Consider the following 18,993-nt stretch of genomic DNA (forward strand, 5'->3'; position numbering starts at 1 on the left):
AGAGTGAGGGTAGTAGACCGCAGCCAGATGTGACTAACCAGAATGCAGGAGAAAACTAGGAGCAACAACAGGGGGACAGGCCGCAGGAGGAAAGAATGAGTACCTTCGGCTAACATAATAGGCCAGGACAAACATCACTTGGGACCTTCAATTTCTCTGGGCTGAGCCAGCCGGGAAAAAACCCTCGCGCCGACGGACGCATGATTGAAGGGAAAAAACCGGATGTATAACCCCAAGTGGCAAAATGGCAGCATAAAAACAGGCACAACATATCTACAGCCAAGAAAGAAGGGGAAGAAGATGTGCAGACATAAAGGTTGGGAGGGCGGAGACACTGGTGTGACCCAAAACGGACTGAAGAAGTCAGGCAAAAAGAACAGCAAAAAAAGAAAAAACATCAGATGCCATATTCGCAAGAGAAAAAAATGTTGTTGCGCGGGAGAAATATAACTACGTTCTGACTACATCTCTGATGATGCCCTTCTGAATTAAAATTCGGATAAAAGAGAGTCGTGTTGTGTAGCCATGGACTGTGCATTGCGGGCTGGGGGGGGGGGGGGGTGCAAGTTGAGTTAGACTAGCATGACAAAGGGCGGAACAGAGCCGCCAATTGTTTTTCCAGAGGCAGATGAACTACGTAATTATTGTGAACGACGCGGATTTTCATTTATTGTTATCTTCTGCTTCTATTTTCAGCTAAAATCCCGACTGTGACATACTCTACCGCTACAACATCTGTAACTGCAACATTTTCTGCTTATGAAAAAGGAACTACAGAATTTTGTGTGAAACATAATGCCTCCATGACGCCAGTCTGTGGTAGCACGTTTAATGTACCAATACCTAGCCTCCTGCGATACGCAAACTACTCCATGTTCTCCTACACAAAGACAGGTACCCTGCAATCACAGTCCACTGCTGCTGTGAATTTAAGGACTAATGCTTCAGGTAAGCCATCGATGTATGCTTGCAAAGTGTCTACTACCCATTTGCACTTCACTAACTTATCACTGCTTCAAATTTTGTAACATTTTATGTACAGTCAAACCTCGTTAGGGCGAACTTCAAGGGACTGAACAAGTTTGTTTGTCTTATCCGGAGTTCTCCTTAACCAAATCTGACAGAAACATTGATATGCATAATATTATCATATATTTATCTGAAGGTGCATGCTGTGGCACATGTAAAGCATTTATTCCCGTAGCTATGCAAAAGACGTTACTTCAGTAACGTCTGGCGCTAGCCAGGGTCCACACAGCTTTAATTCCCGTAGCTATGCAGAAGACGTTACTTCAGTAACGTCTGGCGCTAGCCAGGGTCCACACAGCTTTAATTCCCGTAGCTATGCAGAAGACGTTACTTCAGTAACGTCTGGCGCTAGCCAGGGTCCACACAGCTTTAATTTGGTATTTGTTTGTTTGTGTGTTTGTTTGTTTGTTTGTTTGTGTCACGCCTGGCGCTATCCGTATCTGACGGCAAAAAAGCATAGGATGTTATAAATTTTTCAATTCTCCTTTTTTTTCAGGCATATCCTGGGATTCGAACCCGCACTATCGCCCTACATGCATTCCCCCATACACTTCGCATTCATACCCATTCTTCCAAGTTGCTTCACGTTAATCTTGCGTTTGAAAGCCCTATTTGAATATTGCGGGCAGCTAGACGGTGTCGTATTACCCTCGATCGTACCTGTCCCGTACCTATTCCCTACCCTACCGTGCCATCAAAGATGGCTGGCCACAATGCATATTCAAATAGGGCTTTCAAATGCAAGATCACAATGTGAAACAACTTGGAAGAATAAGTATGTATGCGAAGTGTATCGGGGGCTGCATGCAGGGCGCGCGATAGTGCGGGTTCGAATCCCAGGTTTTAAAAAAAGGATTTTTAAAGAAAACATCCCTATGCTTTTTTTTGTCTAGGTCATCAAGGCAAAAAAGCATAGCGCAGGGCCCTGAGCTTCCAAGCTCTCTCGTTTCGTGTTTGTTTGTTTGTGTCACGCCTGGCGCTATCCTGTATCTGTCTAGTACCGTACCATCAAACATAGCTGGCCACAGTATTTGCTGGCTCCCGTATCTGTCCCGTATCGTACCGTACCATCAAACACAGCTGGCCACAAACAGCTAACCACAATATTCGTCGTATGTACTCTTGGTCGTATTATGTATACGACTCCCTGATGTATAGGGAGACTTTCTGGAAAGAAATAGGGAGACGAGGAGGAAATGCAGTTAGAATGGATGTTAGTTGCCGAATAGGTGATAGGATGCGTCAGCAAAAACACACTTTAGAAGAGAGATCCCGTCATCTCCAAAATATGCATGAACAGGCGAGTCAGCGCTGGTCACAGGAAACGTCGGAAGAGAGATCCCGTCGACTCCAGAACGCCCTTGATCGGCAGAGTCAGCGCCGGTCCCAGGAAACGTCAGGACAGACATCCCGTCGACTCCAGAACGCCCGTGGTCGGCAGAGTCAGCGCCGGTCCCAGGAAATATTTCCATCAGTTCTAACAACATGCACGATGAGCTAAGCAACAAAGCATAGCGTAGGGCCCTGAGCTTCCAAGCTCTCTCGTTCCGTGTGTGTTGGTGTGTTTGTGTGTTTGTGCCATTGGCATTCCTGGCGCTATCCTGTACCTGTCCTGTACCGTGCCATCAAAGACAGCTGGCCACAATATTCAAAGAGGGCTTTCAAATGCAAGATCATAACGTGAAGCAACTTGGAAGAATGAGTATGTATGTGAAGTGTATCGGAGGAATGCATGCAGGGCGATAGTGCGGGTTCGAATCCTAGGTTATGTCTTGAAAAATTGGAGAAATGAAAAATGTATAACATCCCTATGCTTTTTTTTGCCTAGGTCGTCAAGGTGGTAGACAGTGTCGTATTACCTTCGAATGCAAAGAGAAAGTTTATTTCTTTCGCTCAGGGCCCTACGCTCTGCATTTTTGCCTAGCTCATCATGCATGCTATTCGAACAGATGGAAACTGTGTGCAATACAATAACATGCATGATGAGCTAGGCAAAAAGCATAGCATAGGGCCATGAGCTTCCAAGCTCTCTCGTTCATAGCATAAGCCAGCAACAGGTAAGTACAATCATGTGCAATGAATTCATGACGGCATGTCCTCCGCCTTGTAAAATGCTATCGATTCGTTTTGCCCATACAGGAGGCCTCCACTATCAAAAAAACTACAGCCAGCGCACGCATGTGGACCAAGCGTTCGTGCTACGTGCTGATTTTGCTCAAATCACGCTTGATATTAGTTCGTCTTCACGAAAGTTCGCCGTACAGGAGTGCGTCGTAAACGAATATTTTTGACTTGATATGATGCCTGTCCAACCATAGGATTGGCCTTAGTTCGTACCAATGGAAAGTTCGCCTTATCAGTGTTCGTCCTATCAAGTTTGACTGTATATAGTAAATGTAGAGATATTTGTACGCTCTCATACCGAAATTTGTATAATTTGTATTATTTATAAGGATTCCCCAGAAGCCGTTTAGGCCTATCGATGGGGTCTCCATTCTGTACAATTAGGATGAGAATATGAGAATACTAAGTGAGCAGAGACTGAGGAGAAATAACAAGACGAATAGGAAAGCTGGTAGTGAGCAAATCAATGAGGAAAACAAGGAATATCAGTGAATACCTTTGCAGTTGAATTGAAACTTTGCTTATCCATACTTTAGCCCGTGCTTCACACAGCCGGACATGTCCATGCGCGTGCATGCGGACCCACACGCATGAACGAGCACACACAGAATAGTCTGGTTGAGTTAAATTGGATAGGTGGAGTGCTGGATTCGAACAACTGGTGCAATGTCACGTGACTCGGCAAATGAGTCGCAACGCGAAAAGACTCTGCTGAGTCGCGAACAGGCAATGACTCTGCAACTGAGTCGCAAGCAAGCAAACAGGGCAAACCAGTTGTGAGCGAACATCCGCACTCCCCAATGTTTTATTTTACTTGTATGGTTTTATTTCGTTTTTTTTAAAGAATTGAATATGGCAAGTTACAGCGGATGCAAGTGCAGACCACATAGGCTGCAGAGAATATAGCAACATGTTAACATAGAGCAACAGCTATAGGGTGGGTGTTGGTGGGGAAGAAAAAGCAAGGAGCAAAACTGTGAAAGCCAGGCAACAGCAGCGAACTCTACTTTCACAAAGGCAACACTCAAAGCAAGGCACGTGGGAAAAGTTTGGAGCGGAAGAAATACGAGGTGTGAGCTGCAACCTCTCTTGGCGCAGTTTCAGAGCTGCGCTGTAGATTACTGATTAGCTACGTGAATCTGCGTGATTGATTAGTGTAATCAAGCTACCAGCTGGCAGGTGTTCATGCGGCGCTAACACGCTCTAGCCACTGGCTAGTGCGCCAATTATGCAGTTCTCTTTTAAACTCAGCAATATTGATGATTGAGGTTATAGTAGGGGGCAGACAGTCCCACAGAGTGCCTGCCTAAACCAGAAATATAGAAGATAGTATGCAGCCATGACGATGGAAGACTGGTTTGTTCGGACGGCGCTTACTTTTAGTAACGGTAATGTGGAACATTGCGAGGTGATTAGGGTGCGAATGGATTTATCTAAAGAGGATGACCAGTGAAAGAAACTGGCATCTAAATTGAATGGATTGAATATGGCATAGCTTATTAATTTTAGATTTTCTTTAGTTTCAAATTTATCAAAGGCTGTGTTACTGGACTTTAACCCTTTGTGCGCTCAACGAGCGATTTCGCTCGTTTCAAATGCGCGTCACATTTTTGATCGTCGCGCTTGACTGGTTTACCGCATCGCGCCGAGACTTCACCACCGCGTACCTGATAAAATTTCCGTGACGTAGGTACTAAACATGATGTAGGTCGCCACTAAAATTTTTTTGATAGCACACTTTGAAAGAGCCGCTTTGCAATTATGTCAAAATTAGAATTTGGACTTATCCAGCGATGGATGCAGACGAGGCGCTTCGCCTAATACAAGACGCGGACCAAGCAGATCTCCCAGTAGAGGATATCGCTTGCTCTTCAGGCGACGAGGTAGGTGACTCGGACAACGATTTTATTTCGTCTGACGAGGAAGATCGCCTGAATGACGATCTCTTTTCCGACTTGGAGCAAATAGGATCCGATTCGGCTGACGATATCGCTATTCCTGTTCCCGTCGCTGCTCGTGGACGCGGCGCTGGACGAGGCAGAGGCCAAGCAGTAGGTGTCCCCGCGCGTGGAAGAGGGCGAGGACGTGGAGCTGCGACAGGGCGAGGACATTGAGCTGCGACAGGGGGAGGACGTGGAGCTGCAAGAGGGCGAGGACGCGGAGCTGCAAGAGGGCAAGGACGAGGACGTGGTATACAGTACGAAAATTGTAGTGGCTATGATGATGTTGACCAGCTGCAAACCAATACACCTGAGTTCAACATAACTGGCACTGGTTTGAACCTACCTGATAATTTCGCTCCAACATGTGAACTTGATTTCTTCAAACTATATTTCCCGGACGAAGTTGTGGATTCAATTGTCAAGTTTACAAATTTGTATGCGCACGAGCATATCGCTGAAAAAAAGACGTACCAGACGGATGGTGTGTGGAAGGAGACCAACCGTAATGAGTTTTACGGCCTCCCTGCATTTCTCTTCTTCCAGGAATTTCATCCTCTGCCTGCGACGAGGGACTACTGGCGCGTTACGTCGTTGTACAACGGAAACTATGCACGCTGCATGATTCGAACCTACCGGAGGTACTTAGCGCTGATGTGCTTCATCAAGATTGTGGACTTCAGGACAGAGGATATAAATGATCGACTTCGTCAGGTGCGATACCTTCACGACCATCTGCAGGCGGCCTGCAAGCGTTTGTTCATCCCTGGCAAGTGCGTTAGTGTTGACGAGCGCATGGTCAAGTGCAAGGGACGCGCTCCTTTTACGCAGTATATGCCCAAAAAGCCCGTCAAATGGGGCTTCAAGGTCTTCGCTGCCTGCGACGCCGAAAGCTCCATTGTTGTAAACTTTGAAGTTTACACAGGCCAGCAACCTGGAGGTGAAAATGGCCTGACTCATGCTGTGGTGATGCGGCTGGTCAGTGACGTGCACGCCGGAAGTGTGATCTACACGGACAATTTTTACACTTCCGAAACCCTGGCCACATCTCTTCGTACCAAGCAAATATCGTTGGTTGGCACCGTCCGCGCGAACCGCACTGGATTTCCAGCCGTATTGCGGACCGACATGAAACAGTTCGAGAAACATGCAGAGCGAGGTGCAACACGCTATGTTCGCAACGGAGATCACCTGTACCAGCAACGGAAGGACAAGCGGTGTGTGTCAATGTACAGCAACATACATCAGGGCCATGAGCATGACACAGTAACAAGAAATGTCAAGATTGATGGTGCACACCAGCAAATGGAAGTGCAGAGGCCAACGTGCATCAGAGACTACAACAGCAGCATGGGTGGAGTCGACACGTTCGATCAGCTGATCGAAACGCACCGTGTGCTTCGCAAAACGAAGAAATACTGGAAGAGTCTCTTCTTGGATATGGTCGACGTGTGCGCTGTCAATGCATACCGCCTCTTTCACTTGTGGCAGAGCCAGCATCCAGGGGTGATAAGTCGACGATGCAACTTGCAGCACTCGGATTTCCGCTGTAGCCTCATCCGGCAGCTGTCATCGATTGATGAGCATGCACCGCCACCAAAGCGCTCGTATCGCCCAGTGCCTGTTCCGCAGGATGTCCAGGTTTCAGTTGCTCAGCTTCACATACCTGGAGTGAGGAAAAGGAAGAACTGCAGAAACTGCACAGAAGTGGGTAACAAGCAGCACCAGTGTGTAACCTACTGCACTACGTGCGATGTTCACCTCCACATCACGAGCGACCACGACTGCTACGCCGCTTACCATGCACGCCACTTCCCGTGAAGGATATCTTATCTCAGTGCTGTGAGTTTCTTTCTTGTCTACTGTATATTTGTACATAAAAGTATGGTTTCATTTCCTTCCTATGGTGCGCTCTGTAAATAACGCGGCTATACACTTGATTATGACAATATGTGCCTAATATGGCAACATTGGTAACCATGGCAACATTCTAACATAGTTTTTTGGATTCAGCCGAACGATTCCATTCAGAAAAACACAACTTCTAATTACATATTCTCAAAAACTGTGGAGTTACAGGGGATTATTGTCGGAATGGAAAATTTGGTCATTTTCTCCGAAACCAGTGGACTCACAAAGGGTTAAAATGGATCTACACATTCTCTAGCTTGAAGTACATCAAGGCTAGTTAGGTGCTCAGTGACTTGATCTATATGTCCACACTGGAATGGCGTATTCAGTTACCCTTATAGAGCAGTGTCATATCATAGTGATGTAAATGACGGCCCGGATAGCAGAGTAGGTTAACTCCTTGCTGGAACTTCCTGAAAACGGTTACAAAATGACTATGAAACTTTAGGTCAGGGTTTAGCTCTACACCAAGGTAACCCTACAGAAGTGGGGTGACGAATAGGGATAGTGTCCATACGGGTTCGTGATGGTGTATGGAGTTGGTAGTTGAAGAGGGGGGAAGTCTTCTCCGGAGAGAACTCACCATGGACGCCCCTGGCCTATTGCTGGCAACTGTTGAGCTCCTGCTGGACGTTAGATCGATTCTCATCGAGGGATAATGCCTGGTGATGAGCATACAGAAGAGTTACAACATCTGCAAACAGAAAGGGGATACTATGGTCGAGACTCTCAGGGAGGGTGTTTATTATATAGTAGAAAGATTGGAGGGGCAAGATGTGATCCCTGCGAAACTCCACTGTTGACAGAACGAGTCGCGGAGACGGTCTGCTCTATTTTTAACTGTGGAGTGATCCATGCATCGTTCTAGACATTTGATGAGTGTTGGGTGATGGACCTTATCAAATGCTTTCCGGAAATCTAGGAAGATTTCCACCGGTGTCTGAGATATCAGCCCTCCGTGGACTCCGGAGGACGAGCTGGTCGGTTGTCGACCTTTGATGGATATATGCAAATTGACTCGCCACAATCAATTGGTGTCGATCGATATAAGTGTTCAGGCTAGATGCCAAGCAAAACTCGAAGAGGCGACTAATCGGGTGCAAGAGCGATATAGGTCGATAGGTAGTGGACAATGCCGTACTGCCTCTGCCTTTGTGCAAGGGGGTGACCGTAGCCTGCTTCCATTCAGTCGGAAAGGTGCATCACAACACCAGAGGAACAATAAGTACGGATTTTAAAGACGTTTTCATGTGACATGGAAGCATAGCTGCAGCTAATAGGATTTTCGGTCTCTGACCACTTTGTGGTGAGTCTAATCTACTCACCTCCCACCGCTTAGGATCTGCATCTGCGCCTTGATCCTACAGGGTGGCGGCATTCCTGCAGATGCAGGAGTCCAGCCGAGTCTCATGCGAGCCGTGTATTTTTTGCATAACTATCATCAGAAATCTTCGTCACACTGAGGGTTAGACTACAAAGCAAATATTTTTAAGGTACAATCAAGTGAATAATATTCAATAAGTATTGCCATCGCTACTGCCTCAGCAAGCAGCTAAACTTTGACCTCTCTGTATCTGATCCCCGTGCCTGTAATTATTTTTCTCTTATTGGCCACAGGCCATCGTGAGAATAAAAAAAATAAAAAAAATATTTCAATATTGGATCCAAAACTACAGTTGTGGCAAGCGAAATCCGACACTTGGCATAGGGGACAGCGCCACAAATGGACATCAATGATGTAATGAACTGCACCTAATTTGTACATTAGAGCCGTAAGCATCCCAAACAGGTCGAAAGGTCACAGCATCGATACACATAGTTCACAGACATGGTACACATGAGGAGTGTTGGTCTTCAGTGACATTGATTTGTGAGCACCTTTGAACCTTTCAGGTAAACTTTGACTGTGATGAGTACGAGTAACGTCATGAGACAGATAACGCTGCATGTAACACATGTACTGTACGTATGCAGGGCTGCAGGGGCTGCGCACTGCATGGTGTAGTCCCTTATGCCAAATGTCGGATTTCGATTGCCATAACTGTAACACGAGAAACACAGGTATCCTCGAATTAGCACTGAAGAAGGTGTGATTACAAAGGGAGTGGTGTTAGGGCATGTGTGGAGTGGAGAGCGGGTGCAAACGGCACATGAAAAGAAAAAATTGTGTGGACCTACTGGGCATCATTCAAATCAAGGAGCTGCCAAATTTGGAACTGGAAATCCCAGGAAACATTCCACGTGCTTCCTTTATGGAACCATAGAGCAGAACAGGTTCCTAAATGGCACCGGAATGCGAAGCGTGTTCCTGAGATTCTTCGGGTTGTGTTCTAGTTATATATAGAGCAGAACTTCACTAGTCTTATAAGTCAGTTCTTCTGTGTATATCACTATAATATTACTTGGCCTTTTCTCACTCTTTCTCTCTACCTCTCTCTCTCTCTCTCTCTCTCTCTCTCTCTCTCTCTCTCTCTCTCTCTCTCTCTCCTACTCTACAGCGCCAACTAACCATCCTGAAAGCCTTTCCCTCTTTCTTAATGATGTCTGAGTTAAATTGGTGTGGACACAAGTTAAAATGTTCAATGGCAAACCGCTCGGATATAGAATATCCTATGGAGATCAGGGAGCACCTGTTCGCATAAAGAACGTTTCATCTGGAACCCATGAAACGACGGTTTCAGGGCTAATATTTGATACCAGCTATACATTCTCAGTAGCTGCTGTTTCTTCAGGTGGAATAGGGCCAAGTATCAACCAAACAGACAGAACAACTCAACAAGGTAGGAGAGAGACATGAATTCGTAGCAGTCCAATTCTTCAATTCAGGTATACTGGTTTTCACTTTTCTCTGAAAAAAAAACCTTTGCATGCCAACGTCGAGCCATGTCATGTTACATGTACACTGAATGGTCAATGCTGTGTACATGCCCTAAATACAAGTATACAATAATCATTAATAATTATTATATATTGAGCTTTCTGGGTCCGAGTAACTTTTCCTTCCTTGGTCCTTTTGTTTTCCATGAATCTGGTGTGCGTTCGGTTATTCGGTTCCCTTGCATACAGACTTTGTGTGGAATATGTGTGGTTCTGCAAGGTCAGGTCTTTAAACTCACTTCGCGACCGCCAGTACAGAGAAAGGACTAGCCTTATTTGTTCTTACATCAGGTTTCATTGGTGCAGCATTGATGAGAGACAAGCTGCTGTTTACTTGTTAAACAAAGAAGCAGATACATAAACAAACACGGCAAAGTAGTGGTGAAGATCCCAGCGATCTCCGTCTTCGTGCTAAGATGTTTCTTTGTGTCGTCTGTTCGTCCTCATATCAGTTCCAGCTTTGCGATAGTTGTTGGGGGTAGTTAAAAGTGTGTTTGACGTGGTGTCCGTTCAAAATCAGTTGAGCCAAACTGCCTGGAATGGCGCTTCCGGTCATTGGTCATAGCACAGCCATGCGGATTTGGCTCAGTTTAAAACATATTGTAGACTCAATGTGACAACGTTTTCGAATCAAAGTACCTAGGCAGAAAGTGAATTTGACCCCGCTCCTGTTATTCGTGTGATCTCTGATAAGCATCTGCAGCCTCTACAAACTATGCCGCGACTATATTGCCAGGTGGAAATTGGGCCAAGTGCATTGCTACACCTATGGCATATGGAAAGGGTTATTGGATCCATTTTTACTCCTAGAACTACCAAAATGTAACTACCCTAGAATTACAGGAGGCATCATATGACTCCACCGGACCTAAACATACCTGCTTGGTATTATTGTTGGCAAAATGTGTGGAAACGGAAGTCTTTGGGGTAAAGGGTAACTTTTAAAAGGAAGAACCAATTACAGGTGCACTATCTTGGAGACAAACAGCTGGCATTGCGCGCAGCGAAAGGGCGACCTCTCGTCAATTTTCGGAAAAATTGACGTGCATTTGCTTGACATGCCCATCCTGCAAACTCTACATTTCAGTCCATCACCCCGGAAATGGCTGCTGCTTCGCCAACGTGCTGGATTTTCCTCAGCCAGGTTGGTCATTCTATGACTGCTGTGATAAATACATTTACGAGCGAAAGGAGAAAGTGGTGTCGCGACTCATAGCAAACAACTAATTTCCGTTCGCCGTCGTGTCCGGAGACCATCTTCGTGATCAAACCTCAAGTAGCAGAGTAGTTCCTGGAAAACATTTTTAGGAATTTCACTTGATTATTTGGTGTCCATTAGTATCCAGCCGAAGGGCCGTCGGCAAATTATTGCGGGTACAGAGGACGCCTCTTGCGGAACTTGTGAAACCAATGCCATGATATTGCCGTCACTCAAAGTAGAGTCCTCTCCAATTTTCTGTTTTCCTTCCTGCCTTGTGCATTTGATGGATCATATTCTGGTCAATAAATGCGAATAATGCATCTGCCCCATCTTCAAAATTGTGAATATCCCGGAAAAGCCCACAAACTTCCGAAGCAACAAATGGTTGCGTGCTTTCGGGCTTGCTCGGTGCAACACATTTTCCACTGTCTAGCCACTTTGCCAGAGAGCACAGTTTCATGAAGGAAGTCCTTCCCGAGGTTTGGAGGTTGATGTTCTGTTTTGGGAATGGCTCCATAGCTTTCTCATCACCGTGATCTGCTTACTCCCTCGAGTCGGATCCTGTATCAGACTCATTGAGAAGCCGGGGCAATTAGTATCCACTCCTCTTCATCTGGAGCATGTAACTATGTCTCTGTGTTCGGTCACTTTAAATTCTTCGCCCACAATGATCCAGTCACTCTCCTCGCATTCATCCCCAAACTCCTGCCCCGGATTTTTTTTCAAAATCAAATGAAATGCTTTCGGTAGCGACACTACGCCTGCCGAACATGGCTTGCGCCAGACCGACCTAAACTCAAAGGAAGTTCCAAGAATATCATACCTGCGCTGGCACTTCATATCGTTCAATGCTGCAGATGATATAGTGGATCACTTTCCACCACTTCGGGGGAACAAATTTGTCTGCTTCGACAGGATTCAGGATTACGATATTGACCATAATTACACGTGAAATATGCATATTAGCATTTCCATATGTACAAATTACCACCTCCATGGTCCCCCATCTACTTGCTCCCCAACGTATTCCTCTTTACGATATTCACGTGGGTTTCTGAGCCAAATTTGCCCTCATATTGATGACTGTAGTATGTGGAGTAAAATGATGCCGCGCGGAAATTCTAGGTAGCACCCCCTGGCATTTCGGAACAGTACTCAAATTTTGGAGATACAGCCCACTGCCACTAACACAATACAAAATAAATAAAAGTCACAAAATTTTGGGGGGATTCTAACCGCCCATATCACAGCAATCACATTTTGAAATTCGCAAATGCATCATATGATGCCTCTGGTAGTTCTAGGGTTAAAATCCCATTTCGAAAGTTAAGTTTGGATGAACTTTCAACTTCTTTGCGTTTCTGTCAAATTTAAAAACATGTTATTGCTGTTTTATCACGACTCTGCAGTTCCTCCTGCACCAACTGCCATTTCTACAAAGCCACTAGCCCCCGAGGTGACAATTCACCTAACACCTGTAAAAGGAAATTATCACTTGTCCAGCTTCTGCTGTTACTTCACCAGGCAATCGGTGTCTGACATACATACATATGTAAACTTGTCAAGAGTCAGGATCTGCAACGAGACCAGTCCTGTTGTCTTTTCACCGGTTGAAGAAGATGCAACCTATTCATATCACTGTGTTGCTAGAAACACTTAGAATGCTGCATCTGATAAGCATCTGCAGCCTCTACAAATGATGCACTATATTGCCAGGTGGAAATTGGGCCAAGTGTTTTGCTACACCTGTGCCATATGGAAAGGGTTATTGGATCCATTTTAAAAATCCCATTTCGAAAGTGAAGTTTGGATAAACTTTCAACTTCTTTACGTTTCTGTCAAATGTAAAAACATGTTATTGCTGTTTTATCACGACTCTGCAGTTCCTCCTGCGCCAACTATCATTTCTACAAAGCCACTAGCCACCGAAGTGACAATTCACCTAACGCGTGTAAAAGGAAATTATCACTTGTCCAACTTCTGCTGTTACTTCACAAGGCAATCGGTGTCTGACATACATATGTCAAGCTTGCCCAGTGTCATGATCTGCAACAAGACCAGTCCTGTTGTCTTTTCACCGGTTGAAGAAGATGCAACATATACATATCACTGTGTTGCTAGAAACACGTATAATGCATCGGATGGAAATGCTACAGAACAAACTGGGTTCAGTACAACAGCAACAGGTAGGGAGCCGGTATCAGAGATTTGTTTCAGAATATGCAGCGAGCAGACTAGCAAATCCTGCAGCTGTGTTCTGGGGAAATCAGGAGAGTTGAAGTACAATAATGCTGCAATATAGTGCTGCATACTGGCATGTTGCCAATACACTTGACATGCTCTGCTCCTCTCAGCATATTTTTAATCTTCTAAGTGATAATATACCGAAAGTCCTAACTGAGGTCCCCATTATTTCATCGCCCTGAGGCAAGCCGATTGAAGGCTTGTCCACATGGGTCCTGGAAGGTAGTTTTTCACTCAAGTTGTGCTGGCTCAAACATCAACTAAGGTTCCCTGAAAGACAGCACCTGCTTTTTGGGACTCCCAATATAATTATAGGTGCGTTGAGAGCTTTTTGCTCACTGGGTTTCACATTCAATCTAGCCATTCTTGCATGCGTGAACAGCTACTCGGGATGTGTATGATGGGACGGGGTGCATACTGGATTCTGTTGGTTATTGCATCATCACTGCATCACTTTAACTTTTTCTTAGCTGAGCTCATAGTATTCGGTAGTATTATGTGACGAGTGTACATCGCATATTGATGAGAATTAACAGGATGCGCATATGTTCAAAATCCCGTTCATTCTTACTCGATTCTCCCAATTGAAATAATGTAGAAACTTAGAAGTTGCGACTTCGGCGGTAATAGTCATGAAGATGGTTGCTCCAACGAGGAGCACACGCTTCTTGCCGAACTTGACACTTGACTGACTCACGACTGCCATCCGGAGCACACAAGGAGCATGTCGCACCTTCCGCTCGGCAAACCTGAAAGAAAGCACCATGGAGCAACCATCTTCATGACTATTACCGCCGAAGTCGCAACTTCTAAGTTTGTATTGTTGTCCCTCACGCGGACGTGCGACTAGTTGTTGGAGGTGACAGCGTTGTGAATAGCTATACTGGCTCTCAACGTCTGTTTAGCACAACTCCATGAGCGACTCTGACTCACGCTGCTACCTGGGGCTTCACGAGGTGTTTGTCGCGCTGGAAACAAAGCGTCTCTGTAAGTTTGTATCCCTGGTGATGGTTTGGCCTGGAGAGCAGTATAAAAGTGGTGCTTTTCAGGCACAATCTTCCTCAGCCTACTCAAGCTCAACTGATGAGGGGTGAATTCCCCGAAACACTGTGTATTGAGCAGGGAGTGGTGCTTTCTTTCAGGTTTGCCGAGCGGAAGGTGCGACGTGCTCCTGGTGTGCTCCGGATGGCAGTCGTGAGTCAGTCAAGTGTCAAGTTCGGCAAGAAGCGTGTGCTCCTCGTCGGAGCAACCATCTTCATGAAATAATGTAGGTCGACGAAAAAGCTCTCAGCTTGGATCAATACTCGTATTATTTTATGGTGCTCGATAGACGATAGACGATCATATCCACACGCACCCAAAGGCTTGTGCGCAGTGCGTGGGTACTTGGTTTTCGTTTTTTCTGCGCTTTTTCCCGCATGGTGCCATAACTATTTCAGTTCAAATCGAGCAATGGTCTCGTGGGAGTGTTGAAGAAACACTTGACATCGATACAACCAAGGAGGGTGTCACTCGATGGGTGTTTAAAAATTCATAGCCCATGAGAGGCACAGAGGCACCTCCCCCCACCCCCGGCCCTGTTTCAACCTCCATTCAGTGTGTGCATGTTTGTGGTGAATGGTCTAGGGCTCGCAGTTCAGTGCCTGTTGTGAAGTCAGAACCAAGTGCCTGTGTGCAAAGTCGAGTTGTTCTTGAGGCAAACTGTAGCTGATTGTAGCTGAATTGCTGTGTATCTCTGTGTATCTCTGTGTATCTCTGTGTATCTCTGTGTATCTCTGTGTATCTCTGTGTATCTCTGTGTATCTCTGTGTATCTCTGTGTATCTCTGTGTATCTCTGTGTATCTCTGTGTATCTCTGTGTATCTCTGTGTATCTCTGTGTATCTCTGTGTATCTCTGTGTATCTCTGTGTATCTCTGTGTATCTCTGTGTATCTCTGTGTATCTCTGTGTATCTCTGTGTATCTCTGTGTATCTCTGTGTATCTCTGTGTATCTCTGTGTATCTCTGTGTATCTCTGTGTATCTCTGTGTATCTCTGTGTATCTCTGTGTATCTCTGTGTATCTCTGTGTATCTCTCCAAAACAAACAAACCATCTACATGTACTGTGTAAGTACCGCCTCGAGAACAATGTCGACCGCGCACCCTCCCCCCCCCCTCCTCCCGGACTTCGAAACAGAGTATTGAATCCAGAATTTTAAAAAGAGGAAAGGACGTTGAGTCAGGTCACACACGCCCTTTTTGGATGGCGATGGTGGAAATCCCGCTTTGGCAAAAAGATTGAATTTTGCCATGCCAAAAAAATGCGAGTGGAATTTCTGCTTCTGTGGAGACACTTTCGAGGAACATGCATTGTGATCAATCCGATGTGCCACTATTAGTGTCATTTGGCATTCTCTCAGTGTGTTTTTTCCTTTGCCAACGCACTGCACATTTTGGAAATATTGCAAACTATAAACTGAATACTGCATGGTTCTGACTGGGTTGTTGGTGAGAAAATCCGTCTCTCAAACTTTTTGTCCCTGATCGCGGACCAGAAGCGACGACATTTCTCTCTCCAGTAAATGAACTGCAACTATAGGCATCCACACTGGGGTCGACGATGGAGAAGGCAACGGAACCATTATCACCATCTACACCCATACTGGGCCGCGGAAAATGTGTCCATATCTATGAGGGTTCTTAGAAGGGCACATTCAGCCCCATAAGGCAACCTGTCTGCCATCAAGATTTTGGATAGTTCTACAAGTAAATATCGCTTCGACTCGGAAAAATGACTACTTCCTCCGTATACAAAAACTTTGTGACTGTTTTGAAGGCTGCGCATAGCTCTGGAATTGTTCCGTTTGACTTGGAATAACACTCATGGCATTGTCTAACCTGTTTACAAGCTATAATAATTATACAAAGAAAAAAGCAACTCAGACAAATGAGATTGAGTTTATTCAGAGTCTTCGTCGCTCCTGTCATTGTCACCTGACAACGCTGACTCCGCATCGCCAAAAGTCGCTGCTTCGCTTGCATTTCGTTCAAATTCTTTTCAGCTACAATGATGATCCGACGCGGGACTTTGGCTAGCGTACTCTTCATTTCCAGAGCTGTGTACGAATCGGTGTCGACTATATTCAGTCGTTCCAACCCGCGACCTCCATTATGCCGTGAAACGAGTCGCTCAAGCACATCCACACGCTTCGCATTTTCTCGGCAGGAGAATCCTCCCAGCATTCGACAACGGCTTCGACGAGGTCCCTGCGATTCCCCTCCTAGGCCACAACGGAGACGTCTGACTGGAGTGGAGAGAGGCGAAGAAAGCTAGGTTGTCGACATTCCGATCCGGAGTCTGCGCTGGTTGCACGACGACTGAAATGTTTCATCTTTCCGTGCGAGCGGAACCGATTTATGTTCTCACGCTGCGTATGGGGCTGCGCACCGCAAGTACGAGCCTGGCCAGTTTCAGGGCAGCGAGTGCCGCGTGAGTCGTGACTCCGTGCTCCAGGCGCGAGCTCCACTTCGTCATGGTGTCAGTTTCGAGCAAGTAAGTGTTAGTTTTTTTGTTATTTGACTCATGAGTTCCTGTCGGCAACGTTCTCACACGCATGGCTTCCGTGGAGAATCTGTTCGAGATCAACCAAACCTACCTCAACATGAATGTGTGTTGTCGATGACAGCCTATGGCGCGGTTCGTTGAGCAGGTTCTTGCTCAAAAACACCGTTGAAAAAAGTCACGAAGTTTTGTATACGGAGGAAGTACTAAAATTGCAATTAGAACGCGAAGAGACCAAGCTAGTTGTAAATCTCTGATGAGGCCTTTTCGTACCATTACTTCTGAGATCAGTACATGGTAATAATGCGACTCGTGGAAAAGCGCAACAACGTCAATTTATATAGCATACTGGCGGAAAAATTGTGATGAAATGTACATAGGCTGAATCATGGTGTGCGTAGCACCAAAGAGTACAAGAACTATAACAGGGAAGCGGGAAGTCGAAATAGCACTAGTCTCCTAAAACAATCTCCTTCTATCTCCTTCTGTCTCTGAAAGGCATCATCAGATATACAACTGGCTTTGTCTCATCGTGAGCTAATATGTTTCTATCCAACTCAGTCTCTATGAAATTGCAATGTACATAATTATACTTCTATACTCAATGTACATAATTATACTTCTATACTCAATGTACACACACTTGAGAGGGACAAAAAGCGTTTCTTCTGTAACTCTGAGTTTCACGGTTTTAACCGATCATCAGACAGCAAAAAGTTGCTGTCTGATGATCGGTTAAAACCGTGAAACTCAGAGTTACAGAAGAAACGCTTTTCGTCCCTCTCAAGTGTGTGTACTAGGCTCTGCACCTTGGTGTATTCAGCACTCTCACGAGCAACCACAACTCCCTCCGAGTATACTCAATATACATAATTATACTTCACATGTAACATGTTAAGTACATCCACCAACGTGGAGTGTAGAGAAACAGAGAGATGCGGGACCCCTGCATCATGCGTTCCGCAAAAGCAAATATGATGGATTCCACCTCCACGAAAGCGGTACAAACTTGTCATGAGTGACCTCGGAATTAGAAGTTGTGAGTAACATTGACTGTGATCCTGTGACCAATTAGATCACTTTCTATAATATGCTAATTTTCTACTTCTGCTGATGGATTGTTGCCTGCAACTTCTATCCTAGTGTCTATTCTCTCTGTTGGAATTAAGAAAACTTCAAACCTCATCTTTGACCTATATGAACAATCGATGACCTATATAAGTAGAAAGGAAAAGGACATGTGGAAACGAGTTAAGAGTAACTCTTCACCACTGTAACTAGATACTATATACAGTCAGAAAGTGCAACAACTAGGCACAAAACTGACAGAGTACTGAGACATTCGACGTCCTGACACCTAGCTTCAACACATCTCCGTAGCGATAACCGACAGCCTTCCAACTTGGAAGGTTCAAGGTTATGGAAAGACCAAAGAGGGGAAGGCAAGCGCAACGAAAACGAGCACAAGCTACAGTCCCAACGGAACAAAGAATGTCGATTGCCACTGGACGATGACGAGACCAGTAGGCGATTTGACAAAGCGGTCTAACTACAATTCGAAGCAGCAAAGCAGCACACCACCCAACTTGGGTAGGTCAACAACTTTTTGGTCTTTCCATAACCTTGAACCTTCCAAGTTGGAAGGCTGTCGGTTAGCGCTACGGAGATGTGTTGAAGCTAGGTGTCAGGACGTCGAATGTCTCAGTACTCTGTCAGTTTTGTGCCTAGTTGTCGCACTTTCTGACTGTGTATAGTATCTAGTTACAGTGGTGGAGAGTTACTCTTAACTCGTTTCCATTATGTCCTTTTCCTTTCTACTTTTACTATTGGCTCAATACCCGAGTTTCAGATGACCTATACTATAGCCTTTTAGTGACATGTAAAGAGAAAGGACCAATGTTTAATGACACATGAACAACAGTCCACCAAGGTAACGAAAAAAATGATACAGTCAGATAGTGCGACAGCAAGGCACAACACTGACAGGGATGTTGAGACATGCGACGACCTGACACCTACCTCCAACACATCTACGAAGCGCAGACCAACAACCTTCCAACTTGGAAGGCTCAGGTGCGGGAGGTTCAGAGTTCTGATTGTATAATTATCTAGTTCCCTTGGTAG

The 18,993-nt window shown here is 45.4% G+C and overlaps 2 protein-coding genes across 2 annotated transcripts in view; both read left to right on the top strand.

The window, feature by feature from the left end:
• The first annotated feature begins 702 nt into the window (after positions 1-702).
• Positions 703-18,993, top strand: part of LOC135827467 (receptor-type tyrosine-protein phosphatase F-like) — a 34,832-nt gene continuing 16,541 nt past the window's right edge. Inside the window, exons 1-3 of the mRNA XM_065339960.1 lie at positions 703-948; positions 9,503-9,784; positions 12,966-13,268. Of these exons, the coding sequence (XP_065196032.1) occupies positions 9,580-9,784; positions 12,966-13,268 (508 nt within the window). The 5' untranslated portion in view covers positions 703-948; positions 9,503-9,579. The remainder of the gene's footprint in view (positions 949-9,502; positions 9,785-12,965; positions 13,269-18,993) is intronic.
• On the top strand, positions 4,947-6,914 carry LOC135827189 (piggyBac transposable element-derived protein 4-like). Its single transcript, XM_065339717.1, has 2 exons — positions 4,947-5,204; positions 5,640-6,914. Exons 1-2 carry the CDS (start codon positions 4,947-4,949, stop codon positions 6,912-6,914), a joined length of 1,533 nt encoding a protein of 510 aa, XP_065195789.1.

The sequence above is a fragment of the Sycon ciliatum genome, chromosome 11 (assembly GCF_964019385.1).
Source record: "Sycon ciliatum chromosome 11, ocSycCili1.1, whole genome shotgun sequence".
Lineage (NCBI taxonomy): Eukaryota > Metazoa > Porifera > Calcarea > Leucosolenida > Sycettidae > Sycon > Sycon ciliatum.

Coding starts and splice junctions, on each gene's coding strand:
- LOC135827189 (XM_065339717.1), top strand. CDS start 4,947: ATGGATGCAGACGAGGCGCTTCGCCTAATACAAGACGCGGACCAAGCA. Junction 5,205..5,639: donor GACGAGGCAGAGGCCAAGCA/GTAGGTGTCCCC, acceptor CTCTTCTTCCAG/GAATTTCATCCTCTGCCTGC.